This window comes from Camelus dromedarius, chromosome 36, assembly GCF_036321535.1.
Source record: "Camelus dromedarius isolate mCamDro1 chromosome 36, mCamDro1.pat, whole genome shotgun sequence".
Classification (NCBI taxonomy): domain Eukaryota; kingdom Metazoa; phylum Chordata; class Mammalia; order Artiodactyla; family Camelidae; genus Camelus; species Camelus dromedarius.
In genome coordinates this window covers 9,414,238-9,432,959 of record NC_087471.1, presented here as the reverse complement: position 1 = coordinate 9,432,959, position 18,722 = coordinate 9,414,238, and the positions used below count along the sequence as shown (strand labels likewise).

Sequence of the window (18,722 nt, the reverse complement as noted above, 5' to 3'; positions counted from 1 at the left end):
GTGATATGGACTATGTCTTTTTTATTTAAAAAAAAAATTCCTGCGCTTCCCTTGTCCAGTTCCTATAAAGTAGGAGTCACAAACTCAGATGCCTGCAGGGGTGGGGAAGGTGAGCACAGGAGGGAGGGGGGCTGCCAGGAGCTGTGGCCCAGTGACCACACCCCTCTAAAGGGACAGTTGACAGCTTCAGCAGACTGTGGCCACGTGGGAAAATGAGCCCATGGCTGCCAAATCTTTTTTTTTCTAAATAAGCTTAAGATCTGAATGTTTTAAATGTGATCTTTTTTTATCTTTTTAAAATGTTGAATCTCACATTAAAATAAAATTCTGTGGTCCAAGCAGAACACCTCCGTGAGTTGGATTTGAGCTCCCATTTTGTTTTTGTTTTTGTTTTTTTTAATATATTTTTATTGAAGTAGTCCGTTTACAATGTAGTGTCAATTTCTGGTGTACAGCACAATACTTCAGTCATATAGGAACATACATATATTCGTTTTCATATTCTTTTTCACCGTAAGTTACTACAAGACATTGAACATGGTTCCCTGTGCTGTACATTATAAACTTGTTGTTTATCTATTTTATATATGTATTAGTTAGTATCTGCAAATCTCGAACTCCCAATCTATCCCTTCCCACCCTCTTCCTCTGAGCCCCTAGTGTTTGACTTACACTTATATAAGCAGTCTCTTGGTTAAGTATCTAGAATTAATGCATCTTAGTAGCTTAAGTTACTAATAAGACCATCAAGTAAATAAACAATGAATTAAAATCTTCCAGACTCTTTGGTTTCTGACAGAGTCCCTTAAATCAGAAGAAGTTAATTTGAATTAGCATTTGATTTAGTATTAGCATATAAACCAAAAAAATCTATTATTCTTGCTTCTTGGCAGCTGTCTGACTCCCTGCCTCAGTTGACACCATGCCTTGAGATTTATTTGGAAGGGAACCATCCTTCTTCCTCCTTTTGACATTGTAGCTTACACTTCTTGAGAAAGATCTTGAAGGGTAGGAAAAGGAGAATCCCTTACAATATAATTTTTGAGTCTCTGACTTTCCCATACGTACTTCCAAGTTTAGGTGTTTAATGGGGAAATTTAAAGCACAGTATTCCGCTGAAGAAATTAACCCAGCCTCTGGTATTTTTTGAATAAGGCTAGTATTTTTTTGTATAAAACTTAAGAATCTACAATTATAATTAAGAATAAATCATTATAGGATATTGTCATAATCTTCTGACAAGTTTTAAGGAATTAGATTGATATATATTCCTGGCTGAAATGTTACAGCAATTTTCAGTACTCAGAGCTTAAAATGTGGGTTTATAACTTACAGAGGACATAAAAGAAAAAAAAAGCATATTGTACTTGAAGTTCCTCTGCTCTGACACTCCTTGGGTATTTATAGACGAATTTATCAGGTCTAACTATGTAGTAGGAAGAAAATTAAAGCTGTGGACTTGAAGGTCAAATAGACTGGTGCTTGAATTTGAGATCTGCTTCTAAGTAGTTGCAGCAATTTATTTCTTCTAGGTGCTGTTACCTCGTTTATAAAATAGGAATAATATTATTTAGCAACTTCACAAGGTTGTTGTGAGGACTAAATGAATAATACAAGTAAAGTCCTTAAAACGGTGTCAGGCACCTAGTGGGTGCCCAGTAAGCACCAGCATCCTTTCTTCCTTGAATAATACACGTGGCTCACATAACGCCCTTTCAGTAACCAGCACACGGCTGCCTTCCACAGCCTGATTTATCTTTTGACGCTACCTTTCCTGATGAGAGTGAAGTGGTGTATGTTTCTTATCCCACTGTTGCTTCTAGTTAGTTGGCAGTGTCATTCGGACTCTGGGACTCAGTCTTCTTTCCTGTAAAATAGGAGAATTGAGTTGAACTATCTCTAAGTTCACTCATGTCATACTTTTTAAAGATGTCCAAGCAGGGGCTCAGAGAGTGGCCATACTTGGACGGAGCCATCACGACTTTGTTCTTCAGGAGCTTAACCATTCCATTTCACTTGGAGCTGATCAGCCTCTGAGGGGCTGATGTGAGCTAACTAAGCTCCCAGGATACTGACTGACTGACAGAAATACCATTACATTGCTTTATACTGAGCTATCGGCCTGGATCCAGAACTAGAAGGTTCATCTGAACAGGACTTTGTCCTGGGCAGCCAGTCCACATAAAGAGATCAAATTATAGATAAGAAGTTTTCGATGAGCATGGAATTAAAGCAGAGATAGTTTAGGTACTCTCAAGAATTGTTTCTATCACACTATGGTGGCCTGAGCAATTGCCTTTATCCTTTAAAGAGATAAATTGATCTAGAACAAAAATCAGGGATATAATCTGGCTTCATGTTGGTACTGAGAAATGTTTGATTTTCAGGCTTTGCTTTTGGTAAATTCCATGTAGATCATCACTCTGCTAATACTTCTCCAGCCCACCCCATCCACGTGTGTATTAAGCACACTTCACTGTAACGAGAAACTTTTCTGCTTCTCTTATTCTTTGTATTCTGCTCTTATATTTATTTTGTTCATTTTGTCATTCATTCATCAAACATTTAGGAAAAGCCCAACCAGTGTTTTATTTATAAGCTGTAAGTGATCTCTGTGGACCTAAAAGTCCTGCTCTTTTACGAAAACCCATGATCTTGTGCTGGTAGGATGGAAGGAGACACAGCAAGTCTCTGGCATGATGCAAGCCCTGGGAAAAAAGTTCATTAAGCACTCAAGTGTGATAAGAACAAAACAAGACAATGAAATCTTTTAGAAAGTACTCATTAAACATTTAGACTCTGAGAACTTGACTTTGATAAATTAGAAAGCCAGAAAAAATGGAACTAGTTCCCACTGGGTTTCCTTATCCGGCTTATCTTAATCAGCCAATAATCCTAATGGCTTTGAATGGCTCTATAAATGCTTCTCTGTTGTGGCCTCAAGCGTAAGGAGAGTTTTAGGGAAAGCTATACGTTAGACAAGATGTTAGGAGATAAAGGAAGTAATGACAAAGGGACTGAATATCTCGAAAGAGTAAGAAAGGTGTTAGCAAAAGGAATTGGCGGGTGTAAATATGAAATTCAGAGAACTTCAGACTTATTTTTGATTAACTGCCAAGTACCTGGCATTATGGTAAGTTGGTAGGAAAATGCCTCCAAAAGTTTAAAACATAGTCCCTGTACCCAAGGGGCTCGTCAGGCAGATTACATACCAAGTGGCAAGACTCAGGCTGAGCTTGGCAGGTTGAGCACTGTTTGAATGAGGGAGGAGGTCATGCCAAGATAAGAGAACAGTGTGGGCAAAAGCCTGGTGACATGGCCTGATTTCAAAGGGAACTGGCTGGGTTAAAATGAGCCAGTGCACACCAGGAAGGAGGGAAAAGAACTGAAAGCTAACCTTATACACAAGAATATTGAGGCTTTGTTCTTTTGAAAAAGCCAGCAATTTAACTAATTTGTAATTTAACTCCTTTGTCTAGCTGATGGAAAATTTACCAAATTTTTGTTTGTGAAAATATAGTCACCAAACCTGTATGATAAAGGAAACCTCTAGACATTTCCATAGAGAGAAATGACAATCAGTTTTAGATGTGAAAGTAGTGTAGTCAGTATATAAGCTAACCCAAGAATTTAAGCATAAGGGTGACGGGGAGGAATTCATATGCAATGACTATCACAGATACATAATGTTAATAGTATGTGTTATATATACATATGTGTGTATGTGTATAATTACTCATTTACTGTAGTCCTCAACAATTTTTGAAGGAAGCATTTTACCCTCAATATAGATACATGGAGGGAAAAAGGAGGCTAGGTCAATTTCTCAATGTTGCAACTAAAGCTAAGATCAAAGTTAAATTGGATATGAAGACGAACCTTCTGCAAAAGTCCTGTACAATTTAAGTTTCTAAAAATGTCATGGAGAAGACCTGAGAAAAGCCCAAACTTAGTTGAGATATTGAAGCATTGCCTTTGTACTAGAACATGGCCCAAAATACTTTATAATGTATTAGTAATAAAATAGAATGTAGGAGGTCTCCCACAAGGCTGCCCATATCTCAGGCTCCACTGGGAAGGACCCCCTTCTTGGCTCATTGAGTTTTTTCTTTGGTGCTAGTCTTATTTTTCACAGTAGGTTCTTCCAGTCTCCGACCCTGCAGGGAATAAGCCTAACTGATGGTGTTCTGCTCTGAGGAAAACATTGGCTCACTCAGTGTAGAAACTTCTGCTTACAGAAGCTGCCCACAGCTGTCGATGGTTCCCCCTAGGCCAGACTCTCATTTTCACTCTCTCCAGAGAAAAGTTTCTGGTGACATGCCTGGGTGGGAAAGGGGCAATTGCTGAGCTAATGGAATAGGTGAGGAGAACTGAAAGGTTCTATTTTGTAATCAGTTTTCTCTACAAATTTTCTTGTTTTTAGGCCCACCTTCAACCTCACTTCCAGAGATGCCCTATTGTTTCCAGTTGCTGAGCTTTTTATGGGTTCTGCCGTATAAATTTTTTTAATTTTGTTTGTTTGTTTATTTAGAGGCAGTACTGGGGATTGAACCCAGGACTTCGTGCATGCCAGGCATGCACTCTACCACTGAGCTATACCCTCCCTCCCTGAGCTCTGCAGTGTAAATTAAGTTCCTTGAATTGAACTTTCCTGGGTCTGCTAATCAGTCATCATTTGTCTTTCTGCTTCCCACTTTCTGAAGTGCTGGTGCTCTTGTCTCTTCTCCCATCTCTTTGTCTGGAGCGGGGCGTATGTGTATGTGTGTGTGCATGTGCGTCAAGCCTTTTACACTTCTCAATGATAGTTCAGGGAAGAGACCAGCGCACGTGTCCAGTTCTCCGGAAGTCCCTTCACCTATACTGTACAGAGCCTCCTGGAAGTCATTCTTCAGGCCTGTTCTAGATTGTGTTTGAGCAAGTGATTAAATGTTTTTCTAAGGATGTATTTTTGTTTGTTTTTTATTGAAGTATAGTTGATTTACAGTGTTGTGTTAGTTTCTGGTGTACAGCATAATGATTCAATTATACATATATATTTTCCTTTCCATATTCTTTTTCATTATAGGTTTTTACAAGATACTGAATGTAGTTCCCTGTACTATACAGTGAGACCTTGTTAATCTATTTTATACATGGTAATTTGTACCTGCTAATCCCAAATCCTAATTTATACCTCCCCCCATCTTTTCTGTAGCTTGGCAGGCCCATGAGTAATGTTTATTTCATTTATCTTTTGCGAACAGGGAAGAGGATATGAGATGCCACACAGAAATACTCTCTGTTAAGATGTATGTAATAAACCCTAGAATAACCACTTAGGAAATAACTTCTTCAAAAAGTGAAAAATCAAGAAAGAAATTAAGGGGCTACATCATAGAAAATATTTACTTACTGTTTTAAAAAAATAGTCAAGGAGGAATAGAGGGACAAAAAAGGCATGAGATGTACAGGAAACAAAAACTAAATTGGCAGACAGAAGCCAACTACATCAGTAATGACATTAAATGTGAATGTCATAAGCAACCCTATAAGATGACAGAGATTATCATTTTTTACTGTTTTTTTTTTAAAACAAAACAAAACAAAAACAAGATCCAGCTATATGCTGGGTGAGCAAAACAGAGAATAGGAAAATAATAAAGAAAAATCAATGAAACCAAAAGTTAATTCTTAAAAAAAAAATCCACAAAACTGACCAACCTTTAGCTATATTGACCAAGAAAAAAGGAGAGAGTACTCCAGTTTTTAGAATCAGAAATGAAAGAGGGGAGAGTTCTACCAACCTTACAGAAATAAAAACAATTATAAAGGAATCCTGTGAACAGTGGGATATGCCAGTAAATTGTACAACTTAGATAAAATGGACAAATTACTTGAACAGGGCCCTCTCTACATAGGAACTGACATTGGGATGCATTTACAGGCTGCTGCCCTCTCCTCTCAAGGATGCAGTGGAAGTATCAACCTGGAGAAGATGCTATACAATGCAAGAGGTGAACTCTGCCCTCAGTAAAATCCAGCTGGTGGGATATTCTCAGAAAATTGTGAGTATTAATATGATTCTAAGTGAATGATGAATGCTTTCAATTCATAATGTTCTTTGGAAGGATCATTTAGTTCCCTTTTTAACGCCATTCAGTCACTACAAATCTTGAGCTAGTTCGTGGTGAAAAGACAGAGCATCTGTTGTTTCTCTCCATCCTTCACAGGTCCTTACCGGCGCTCTTTCCTAGCCCTTATGTTCCCCGTCACTAGTTAGCATTCAGTTGGCCAGCCTGTCATGAGTCAAGAGAAAGGCATCTCATTCCGTTCACTTTAGAACAGTAGACACTGCTTTATAGGTGTTGGACTAGTGAAATAGGAAACAGAGAACATAAAAGTGATCAAGAAGCAATTTGGTAAGTATAACTTTTGAGGTCTGACCTGATCATGGTAAAGGTTCCCATTTCTGTTACCTGTTGCCCAGAGCCGCTCTTTACAGAACAACCAAGAGAGTAACACCTAACCTGAAAAGAGAAAAAAGAAAAGACAAGAAAACCTAAGTATTTGTGCCTGTGGTCCATTTCATAATATATCATCTCTGCCTTGTAACAAGCAAAACCTGGGTGCCTGGTGACGTGTGGATGCGCTGAAACTCTCAGACTGTAGAATTACTTGCTCTGTCTCCCCGGGTCTCCATCATCTTTCTGTTTTACTTTAGACTTTCTGGTTCACTTTTAAATAGTTTCTGTTTCTACATGGAGAGGATATTTCTGTTCCCTGCAGTATGACTAGTATGACTGCTGAAAGCTTATCACACGTTCTCACTGTGGTTTTCTCCTAGGAGCTTTTTGGTGCGGTCCAGGTGACCCCTCTAAGCTCTGGCTACGCCCTTGGAAGCTCCAACTGGATTATCCAATCCCATTATGAGAAAGTGTCTTACGTCTCTGGATCCTCCTTGCTTACCACACACCCCCAGGTAATTCTCCATTCTCTTTTGACAGCTCACCTTTTTTTGGTTACTTAGCCCAAATTCAGAATGTATCCAGAGTAGAATCAGCTGTTTTTAACTCTTTCTAATTTCAGTGTCTACAGTTTTTTGGTTTAGTTTTTTTTTTTTAATTTTATTTTACTGTGGTAAGAACACTTCCCATGAGATCTACCCTCTTAATAAAATGTTAATGGTACAATACATTACTGTTGACTGTAAGGACAGCATTGTACATCAGATTTCTAGAGCTTTTTCATCTTGCTTACCTAAAACTTGCTGTTCTGCTCTTCAGCAAAGTTAGATTACTCATGTCCAAACATTGAGGATCCTAGTTCCCCGGTAAGATCCTGCTGCCTTTAGGGTCACCTCTAGGATTCTGAGATTTCCCAGTACTTGTAATAACCATAGCTTGATGTGTGTGACAGAGATGGTCACTTGTTTACAGCAGATATTAAATTACTCAAAATTTACTAAGGACCTACTATGTGTCAAGCACTCATGTAAGGAGATTCACTGCTGACCCACAGACCAGGTCCCTGCTCGTGCATCTACTTTCAGTTGATGTACTGAGGGAGGATGGTGTGCGGAAAATAAATGAGAAGTAATTCCAGGTCGTGACACAAGTACTAAAAACAACAGAGCAGGGTTATGTACAGATTGACGGAGATTAGTTTAAACTGGATGGTCAGAGAGAGCTTCTGGGGGTGATCTCGTTGCGACTGAGACCTGGAGAAATGAGGCACGGAGAGCTGTGTGGGCAAAGCATTACAGAGACGTGGCAGATGAAGGGCTCCGGATGTGTGAACAAGCTGGGCATGTCTGCTGAGCAAAGAAGACGGTGGTGATTGCAGCATACTGAGTATGATCAGGAGATGTCCAAGAGGTTAGCGGAGGCCAGGCCATGGAGGACTTGATAGGCCAGGATGAGAAATTTGGATTTTATCTGAATATGTAGACTGAAGCGATTAGAAGGTCTTAAGTTCATCATTCATTGACGGTCATATTGGCAAGAAGCTAAGTGCATAAGTATTGCTGTAAATGTATTACTTATTCAATTTTAGGTATTTGTAAAGCATTTATTGGGATGGGGGTATAGCTTAGTCGTAGAGCACATGCTTGGTGTGCCTGAGGTCCTAGGTTCAATCCCCAGTACCTTCACTGAGGGGGGAAAATGAATTTATTGTTTATTTCATAAATCCTGGTTCTTTCCATGTTTGTAAATGAGTGCAAGGGAAATCAGATAGTTAGCCAATGGAGGGTGGATGGATGTATCGATGGATGGATCAATGGATAGATAACTTGGGGATGTCTGTATCCCATTTGAATTTGGGAAAAAGAATGACTGCTGTTAAGTCCAGAACAATAGGATGCTTCTGAGCTGCCACTCTGCATTATGTCTTCATTCCCTATTTATAATCAAGTTTCATTTCAAAGTCTAGAGGGAACAAGTTGCCATTTTTTCCTATAGCTAGCAGAATTCTGGGCTTTTCCACTTATTGAAATCAAAAGCCCATCAATGTCATCTTAATCCGCTTCACTGAATCAAAGTATTTTATTGGCAGCTTCTATCATTCCTGATAGATTCTTCCATAAAAGACAGGAAGATTACTTGGCTGCCAACTCTTCCAATTTGTTCTGCTTAGATCAAAGCCTTTACAGTATTATTGATGTAATTTCCAGTAAATTATTCTTACAAGGTCTGTAAATTTAAAGGGAAAATAAGGTCTTGAAAGTAATGAGCAACATACCTAAGTAATTAATTTTAATTTCTAGCTGGCAACCACTATGGTATGTAAAAAAGAAAATAAATTAGGTTTTCTTTTACCTGGGTAATTGGATTCTATATTGCATTAGCAGGGATAAGAAAAGGTTTGGTTTGAAGAACCTTGGTAGTCTACTTCAGAGGTCAGCAAACTGTGGCCCTTGGACCGAATTTGGCCCCCCACCTGTTTGTGGAAATAATGTCTTATTGGAATACAGCCACACCCATATGTCTAAGGGTTATTTGCAACTGCTTATACACTACCATGGCAGTTAGATTTTAACGTTAGACTCTACAGAAAAGGGCCAACCACTGGTCTACTTGAATAATGGAACCCTTACAAGCTAGGAAGAATGTAGCAGGCCGCTGTACTGATCTAATAAACGTGGGAATGAGGCTATGGATTAAGCCTGAAATAGTGAGAATGGGAAGATAAGTTAAAGAAAACACTGGCAGATCTTTAACAAACATTTATTGAATGCCCACTGTCTTCAGGGAAGGGAAAAATACAAGTCACAGATTTCATGCCTGGGCAACACTGAGAATGGTGATAATGACACTAATCCAGTTGACAATGAGGAGTGGGCAGGGGGGTCGTTAGTTTCAGAAGCAGGTAGTGGGTATGATGAATAGGAATTTGACAGAACGTTGGACAGATGAAAGTACAGAGCTGGAACTTGGATGTGAAGGCAAGCCTGGAGACAAATTGGAGAGTCATCAGGGTTTTTTTAAATATATAAATAAAGGGCTGTGGACTAAAGACCGAGCTGTGGCAAACAGTGGAAGGAAGAAAAATGGTCTTGAATAAGAATGGAGAATTAGAGGAGAACTGAGGCCAAAAAAAGTACAGCATCCCGAACAGAAAAGGAAGAGAACTAGCCTTTACTGAGCACAAGGTCTCAGTATTAATTTCTTTAATTGGTCTGATTCAGCAACCATGTTGAAGTCTCATGTTCTAGTGTTTAGCTATTGATGATAATATCTGCAAAGAAGTAGCAGTTTTGTTACTTCTCTTCCAATCCTTTTATCTTTTATTTCTTTTCCCTGTCTTATAACTATGCTCTCCAGTCCTGGGTTAAGCAGAAGTGATGGTGGTGGCATCATTATCCTATATCAGATTTTAAAGGGAATGCTTTTGTAGTCTCTTCATTAAATATGATGCTTACTATATGTTTTTATTTATCAAGTTAAGGAATTTCTCTGCTCTTCCTAATTTTCTGGCTTTTTAAAATCAGATGTAGATATTGTACTTTTTCAAATACTTTTTCTGAGTCTGTGAGATAATCATGTGATTTCTTTCCTTTAGACCATTTAAGTAGTGAACTGTAATGTTAGCTTTTCTCACATTTAACCATCCTTGCATTCTTGGGATAAATCTTATTGATTACAATTTATTCTTTTAAAAATACCTCCCTGGAATCATTTGGTCACTATTTTATTGAAGTTTATAATCTGTATCCATAAGTGAAAAATGGGCCCATACATTTGTTTGGAATCAAGGTGCATTAGTCTCATAAGATGATTTGGTCACCTTTCCATCTTTTTCTAATGCCAGCAATTTATAAGATAGGGATTATCTTTTCTTGAAAGTCAAATAAAATTGTTTAAGCCTGGAATTACCATTTTAATTTTTTTCATAGTTATTGAACTGTATTTTCTTGGTCAACGTTGTGCCAATGTTGGCAGAAATTTGTCAATTTTGCCTAGGTTTTTGAAATCATACACATGGAATTTTATGTGTACTATTTATTTATTTAATTATTTATTTAGGTTTTTTTTTTATAATTCTCTTTTCATTCTAAATTTTTTAAATTACGTCTTTTTTTCTCCCTTGGTCAGACTTGCCAGAGGTTTGCCTGCATTATTGATTTTCTTCAAAGAAAAAGTTTTTGCTTTCAGTGGTTTCTGTTGTCTTTCTACTCTCTATTCTGCCCTTTATTATTTCTTTCCTTGGGTTTACTCTGCTGCTTTTCTTTTAATACTAAGCTCATTTGCTTCAATCTTTCATTGCTTTCCAATAAGTGTATTTAAAGCTGTCAGTTTCTCTGAATATCATTTAACTGTTAAATTTTTGTACGAAGTTCTTTGTCATTTGTATCTAAGTATATCATAATTTCCTTCTTAATGTTCCAGATTTAAATAACCAAAGGCTTTTTTATAGTATACTTCTCTTTGTTTCTAGTCCATTCGGTATGGTTAAGCTTAGGGTTAGACAAGACTTTTGTCAAGTCATACTTAAATTTCAGGGTTCTGGGTTTTTTTTTTTTTTTTTTTGCATTTTAATAAGAGTGTACTGATTCATTGACAGTCTTACTTTGTTGTTTTTTTTTTAATTGAGGTTTAGTCAGTTTACAATGTTGCATCAATTTCTGGTGTACAGCACAGTTCTTCAGTCATAAATGAATGTACATGTATTCATTTTCATATTCTTTTCCACAGTGAGCTACTATGAGATATTGAATATATTTCCCTGTGCTATACGGTATAAACTTGTTTATCTATTTTATATATACCAGTCAGTGTCTGCAAATCTCAAACTCCCAGTTTATCCCTTCCCACCCAGCTCCCCACTGGCAACCACAAGTCTATATTCTATGTGTGTGAGTCTGTTTCTGTTTATATATAAGTTCATTTGTCTTTTTTTTTAGATTCCACATATGCATGATATCATAAGGTATTTTTCTTTCTTTTTCTGGCTTACTTCACTTAAAATGATATTCTCCAGGGCCATCCATGTAGCTGCAAATGGCATTATTTTTATCATTTTTTATGGCTGAGTAGTATTCCATTGTATAAATATATCACAACTTCTTTATCCAGTCATCTGTCAAGGGACATTTAGGTTGTTTCTATGTCTTGGCTAATGTAAAAAGTGCTGCTATGGTGTTGCTAAGAGGTGCAACACCAGTGATAATATACATTTGCCCTTGAGTGGTGAAATGGAGATGGTGGTGGTGTCAGTTTGGTTTGGACAGTGTCACTAAAAGCCTTTTAAGTCTACTCTTTTACAGTTGCCCTGGGAATCCACAAGAAATGTCTCCAAGTTACAGGGCTAAAACTACGAACATCTAGTCTGACTTGATCATGAAGAATCTCATAATGTCCAACCTGGTCATAGTCATATTATATGTAATACTGCCTTTGTTTCTATTATGAGCATTTACTTTTCAGAGGACAGTGGTAATGGCTGAGGTTCAGAGATGATGTTTTCAGGGCTAGAGTTTGTTCCCCACTATGTCTTGGTTTAAATCAGTAGTTCTTAATTAATCTTTTGGTAGTCATGCCCCCAAATAACAACCTAATTAAATCTGTGGAAAGATGTCTACTAGCACACAGAATTCTAGGTACCATTTCAGGAGGTCCCTAGCTCTCTGAATTCCCCCCATCAGCCCTGTGAGTCATTAGTGGCTTGTTCTAATATGGTCCTTATAAAATTGTCATTTTAAGCTAAATATGCTACCCAACAGAGCTGGTCTCCTTTGTCACCATCCCGATTGCCCTCTGTTTGATGTGTACACAGTGAACATTCCCAGGCTCATCATGCATCTGCTACTATAAACCACTGTACTTGACCTCCCCCTTCCTAACAGTGAACGTCTGTGTATTTGTTGGAGAAGTGCAGATAGGTCAGTTCTGCCTGAGCAGAGGAAAAGCTCTTACGTGCGTGGTTATGTATTGGTGCAAATAGGAATTAGAAGCTACTCAGTGGAATTGGCACAACTCTATTTTTTCTGTATCCATGTTAAGTGTTTTTCAGATTATAAAGCAGCATAAAGCAGCTTATATAACCACAATCACATAATTTTTTTTAGAAATGAGGCCCTTGTACCCATGTATGTATAAAATGCTAAAGGACAATGCATCCAAAGGGCATTTTTTAATTGAGTAATAGTTATTTTACAATGTTGTGTCAAATTCTAGTGTAGAGCACAATTTTTCAGTCATACATGAACATGTATATATTCATTGTCACATTTTTTTTCGCTATGAGCTACCACAAGATCCTGTATATATTTCCCTGTGCTGTACAGTATAATCTTGTTTATCTATTCTGCATTTTAAAACCCCAGTCTGTCCCTTCCCACCCCCCGCCCCCTTGGCAACCACAGGTTTGTATTCTATGTCTGTGAGTCTGTTTCTGTTTTGTATTTATGTTTTGTTTGTTTGTTTTTAAGATTCCTCATATAAGCGATCTCTTAACGGTATTTTTCTTTCTCTTTCTGGCTTACTTCACTTTGAATGACATTCTCTAGGAACATCCATGTTGCTGTAAATGGCTTTATGTTGTCAGTTTTTGTGGCTGAATAGTATTCCATCGTATATATATACCACATCTTCTTTATTCAGTTATCTGTTGTTGGACATCTAGGCTGCTTCCATGTCTTGGCTATTGTAAATAGTGCTGCTATGAACATTGGGGTGCAGGTTTCATTCTGAAGTAGGGTTCCTTCTGGATATATGCCCAGGAGCGGGATTCCTGGGTCACATGGTAAGTCTACTCCTAGTCTTTCGAGGAATCTCCATACTGTTTTCCACAGTGGCTTTCCTTGCTTCCCTCTCCAACTCTTAATGATTTAGATGTCTTCTTTTACAATTTTGTGTTTATTCTTTTTGTAATTCATGACAGTTATCTCCTTTCCAGTTATAAGTTTCTCATTTTTGTAGCATCCTGCTTCTTTTCTATTTAGAGTAGACCTGTCATTATTTCTTTTAGCATGGGTTTAGTGTTGCTAAACTCTTTAAGTTTTTGCTTGTCTGTGAAGTTCTTTATCTCTCCTTCTATCCTAAAGGATAGCCTTGCTGGATAGAGTATCCTTGGCTGCATCTTTCTTTCATTCAGGACTTGGAATATATCTTGCCACTCCCTTCTGGCCTGTCGTGTTTGTGTAGAGAAATCAGCTGAGAGCCTTATGGGGGTTCCCTTGTAACTCACTCTTTGTTTTTCTCTTGCTGCCTTTAGGATCCTTTCTTTATCCTTGACTCTGGCCATCTTGATTATGATGTGTCTTGGTGTGGGTCTGTTTGGGTTCTTCCTTTTTAGGACCCTCTGAGCCTCCTGTACTTGGATATCTGATTCTTTCTTTAGGTTTGGGAAGTTTTCAGTCATGGTTTCTTCAAATACCTTTTCAGTCCCCTTTGTTCTTTCTTCCCCTTCTGGAACCCCTATTATGCGTAGATTGGCACACTTTATATTATCCCATGGGTCCCTTATATTGTTTTCATTGTTTTTTATTTGTTTTTCTCTCAGCTGTTCTGATTGGGTGCTTTCTGTTGTCCTGTCTTCTAGGTCACTTATTTGTTCCTCTGCATTATCTAGCCTGCTCTGTACAGCCTTTAGGTCAGCTCTCATCTCAGCAAATGAGTTTACTAATTCTACTTGGTTCTTCTTTATAGCTTCTGTTTCATTTTTGACATATTTTATATCTCTAAACACTATTTCTTTTAGTTCCTTCAGTACTTTGATCAGTCCTTTTTTGAAATCTTGATCTTGTAGGTCATCAACGTCTATTTCCTTGATCGTGCTTTCAGGGTATTTCTCTTGATCTTTTAATTGGGAATGGTTCCTCTGCTTCTTCATATTGCTCATATCTCTCTGGCACTGTGGCTTAAGGAGTATCAGTTATCCAGTTCTCTGGGAGACAGTGTGGTCTTAATCATTTTATCAAGAGGTCTTTGTGTCTTCGCCCTGTTCCGTGAACTCAGCTTGCTGTTTCCAGAGGCCCTCTGTTGGCGCCCTTATCTGTGCTGCTCCCAGTGGCTGTTGGCTATCAGATCGCGCCCCATCCTAACACTGGATCAGGAGCTGAGCTCTTACCCAGTGGGCGGGCGGGTCACTCCCCCTCCCGATGCCGCAGTCTGATGCTGCACTTTTAGGGGAGTCAGGTGGGCAGATCGTGCCCCTCCCAGCACCGTGGTCAGGTGCTGTGTTCCTGCAGGAAGTAGGGTGGCTGCCCGCCCTCTCCCGGCGCAGGTCGCTCCGCTGCTCTGTGCAGCTGCCCGCTCGGCCTCGGGTGGGCGCTCTGAAGGCAGGCTTGGGGAGGACACCAGAACCGCCCTGCCCCAGCTCCCTGCCGAAACTCAGCTCCTTGTTTGTCTTGGCCGCACGAGTTCTCTGAGGTGCCAGGGCAGAAAGATCCTATCTGCCTGGGGCTGTAAACAAGTCTCAGTCCTGCCTAGGAGGTTGCGGAGCCCCAGGTGCAGGTTCAGGACTTGGCCCGCCCCAGCTGGGGCGCTGCGAACAGGAGGAGGTGGCGGCTGTGGCTGCACCCGCCTCTCTTCTCGTGAGAAGCGCCAGTAATGGCGGCGCCGGTCTGAGGAGACAAAGGCTACAGCGCCTCTCCCCGCAGGGCACACCAGCCGGTTGCTTTGCTTTTTTCACAGTTTATGGGGGACCAAGGTTGCTCTGCTCCGTATCCCCTCCCGACCATGGCGCGCGGCCCCCTGCAGTCCCCCGGGGCCACCTCAGTGCAGCTGCCCCCATCTTCTGCCCGGCTCGGGTGGCCCGGCCTGGCCCCAGCTGCTGGCTCGCGTCTCGGGCTGGGTGTCGCGGGGACCCTTTGTGGCCATTTAACTCAGTTCTGTCGGTCAAGGGCTGCTCAGGGCAGATCTGAGCCTCGGAGGCTCCCCCTCTGTCCCGCTGGCCTCTCCACTGGGGAGGGGGAGACCCAGCGAACGAGCGCCAGTCCTCCTTTGCTGCTCCCTCCCCGCAGGACCGGTCCTGCACTGTTTTGCTTTTTCTTCTCTGTTTTTCCCTTTTCTCCTACCAGATTTTTGGCATCTTTGTCTTTCGAAGAGGGTGATGTTCTGTCGGAGTTCGGCAGGTGATCTGGTTGGCTGAGTAGGTCCGTAGATGTGAGTTTTTGTGTATTTGTGGGAGAGGGTGAGCTACAAGCGTCCTTCTACTCCACCATCTTGCTTGTCTCGATTATATGCTTATTTTTCATTGAGGTAAAATTTATATATAGTGAAACCCAAAAATCTTAGATGTACAATTCTGTCAGTTTTCATATCGTGTCATCACCGTACTAGACGAGACATAGAACTTTTTTTATCACCCCATTAAGTTCCTTTGTGCCTCCTCACATCCATCCTGATCCCCTTTGGGCAACCACCATTCAGTGATATACTTTTCGTTAGAGGAAATAAGATGACTTGATCATGAGCTGGACGTAGAAAAAGCAATGCCTGTAATCTCCTTTTCCTTCACCACTTGTAGATAACTTTTTTTTTTCTTCTAAATTACTAAGCATAGTTCTCTGTGGTTTTTCAGCCCATGGACCAAGCTTCCCTCAAAAACAGTGATGTTCTCATTCTGACTGGCCTTACTCAGATTCCCACCGCAAACCCAGACGGCATGGTGGGAGAGTTCTGTAGCAACCTGGGTATGTATCCCACACAAAGCTTAAATGGGATGAAATGCTTTAAAATCTTTTTTGATACCTTCTATCATGTTTTTTGTCCCTTTCCTTCACATTCTCATCCTGTGATGCCCCCTTTTAAAGCCTTTTTCCCTGTTTACTCCTACCCTTTCTGCTTATCCTTCAAAAGCCTACTGTTGTCAAAAGAAAAAAAGCAATTCTTAAGCAACTAAAATCTGAAGATGCAGTAGGAATGGTTGTTATAGCAGTAAATCTGAATTTTAGGCACTTTATACAAGTACTCAACACTCTCCCACTTGATTTATGTAGAACATTCTTCTTACTTGGTGGAATTTGGGGGTGGGCCAGGGCTGCTTATAGGGTAAGCAGAGTTAAAGAAAGGAAGAATTGCATCTTTGCTTTGCAAATAATAGCACAGAAAAGACTATTAATACTTTGAATTCACAATAGTGATACACTGAACTGGTATATTTTTCCCCTTACCAATATTTGGTTGGTGTAATTTTTCCTTCTTTTGGAGAAAGATTAAATTGAGAGACTTGTGGGATACGTTCTACCTGGAAGAAATGTATGTTTCTTTGGATATAAATTGTCAGTGAAATCGAGAAATGCTGCATTTCTTTTAGGAATGTGAACATCGCTTACTGTCTCAGCCCAGGCTGTTGTAACAAAATACCACAGACTGAGTGATTTTCAACAACATTTATTTCCCATAGTTCTGGAGGCTAGGAAGTCTGAGATCAGGTTGCCAGCGTGGTCGGGTTCTGGTGAGGGCCCTCTTCCCAGCTTGCAGACAGCAGCCTTCCTGCCGTGTCTTCACCTGTCAGAGAAAAACTGCTCTGGGGCCTCTTCTTCCTATAAGGGCACTAATCCCATCATGAGGGCTCCACCTGAATGGCCTATCTGCACTTAGTTAGGGCCCAAAAGCTCCCCTCCTAATGCCATCACATTGGAGGTCAGGGCTTCCACATGTGAATTTTAAGGGACACAAATGTTCGATCCATAGTAGTTACCAAAGAGGAGTTGATGAGCTCAGGCCCCTCAGCTCTGGGGGAGGGAAGTGGTTCTCATCTTATGTTTACATGAAAGGCACTATCCTTTGAAATTTCACTTGCCCATGGCAATAATCATAGTCTTTTTTGTTCTTTGCTAATTTTAAGCCAAAGGTAATTGATTCTTACCTTAGAAAAATTATTGAACTAGTCTCAAATAGAATCGTTGCCTTGTATGTTTGTTTGTTTATAATCTAGAATCATAGACTCAAAGAACTTCAGGTCTTAAAGGAAACTTACATCTAATCCGCTGTTTCTTAAAGTCAAGTCCACTAACCACCTGCCTTAAGATCAGAGAGGCTACTTATTAAAAACACAAATTTAGAGTCCCTACCACAGACCTAGTAAGTCAGACTCTGGGGAGAGGAGAGACTCAGTAAAAAAATTGCATTTTCAACATGTTCTGGCAATTTTTGTGCAAAATAAAGCTTGCCAGCCACTAATCTAGTTCACTCCTCTCGTAAGTGGTGAGGAAACAGGCCCAGCAGGGTGTAGTGGCTTACCTAGGGTCCTATAGCCTGTGACAGGGCAGGACTGGAACCGGCCTCTTGAGCCCTGACCTCTGACCTTGTCTGTTTCCGTGGATACTACAGTGCTGTAGTAATAGCAGGTTGGCCATTGCTCCAGGTGCAGCACCTGGGAGAACCTGTGTGTCCGAGCTGGGGACAGAGGAGGATGTAAGGCATCGGAGACTTCAAGTTTCGTTCCCAAGAGCTGCTCGTTTCAATTTATGTTGGAAACTAAACAAAACACGAAGTTAAGAGATCTTTGACTTTTTTTAGCCAGCTGTAACTTTGAATATGATTTTACCCATAAGTTGCAGTTCCTCATTTGATAACTTATTTCAAGTATTTAAAGTATAAAGCATTTTCTTATAAGTAAAACATTAGTGAAAGAAAAGGCCACTAAAATGAGTCAAACGGAAAAACTTGGCCTATTTCCTTATAGGTCATTCAGCAGTGGTCAGAGACCGAACATGGAGAAATCCAGCAAAGTTTTGAGCAGGAGCTAAAAAGACAAGGAGCTTGGCGGGTCTGTCCTGAAGCTCGTCTGCCATGGGTAACCTTTAAGACCGAAGCCCTTGATTGCACACCTTGTTCCTGGGGACCCCGACATTGACTAAAAACTCAGCTGATTTTCAGCCAGCCTCTGGGTGCTCCCACTCTGGTGCTCTTCTAGAAAAGAAGTAAATCGTTATACATGTGAAGTGATTTACAGAAGTAGGAGAATGAAAGAAATGCAGATATTTAGGGTCCATTTCACCTGCATAAAGCTGTTCTTTTGATACTAATTTCTTCCCCCTCTGGCTTCGACCTTTCTAGCACTGACAGTCCGGAACGGAGGAAACGTCTTGGTTCCCTGCTACCCCTCCGGAGTGATCTATGACCTCCTGGAATGCCTGTACCAGTACATTGACTCTGCCGGCCTCTCCAGCATCCCCTTCTATTTCATCTCCCCAGTGGCTAACAGTTCACTCGAGTTTTCCCAGATTTTTGCCGAGTGGTATGTCTCTCTTCCTGTGATTCAGTACTTTCAAGCAGTAAGAATAGAAAAGTGTC

General features: G+C 40.2%; 1 protein-coding gene across 1 annotated transcript in view; it reads left to right on the top strand.

Moving 5' to 3' along the window:
• Window positions 1-18,722, top strand: part of INTS9 (integrator complex subunit 9) — an 84,459-nt gene that overhangs the window by 47,611 nt on the left and 18,126 nt on the right. Inside the window, exons 7-10 of the mRNA XM_031442134.2 lie at window positions 5,924-6,044; window positions 6,824-6,958; window positions 16,003-16,114; window positions 18,486-18,666. Coding sequence (XP_031297994.1) covers window positions 5,924-6,044; window positions 6,824-6,958; window positions 16,003-16,114; window positions 18,486-18,666 — 549 coding nt within the window. The remainder of the gene's footprint in view (window positions 1-5,923; window positions 6,045-6,823; window positions 6,959-16,002; window positions 16,115-18,485; window positions 18,667-18,722) is intronic.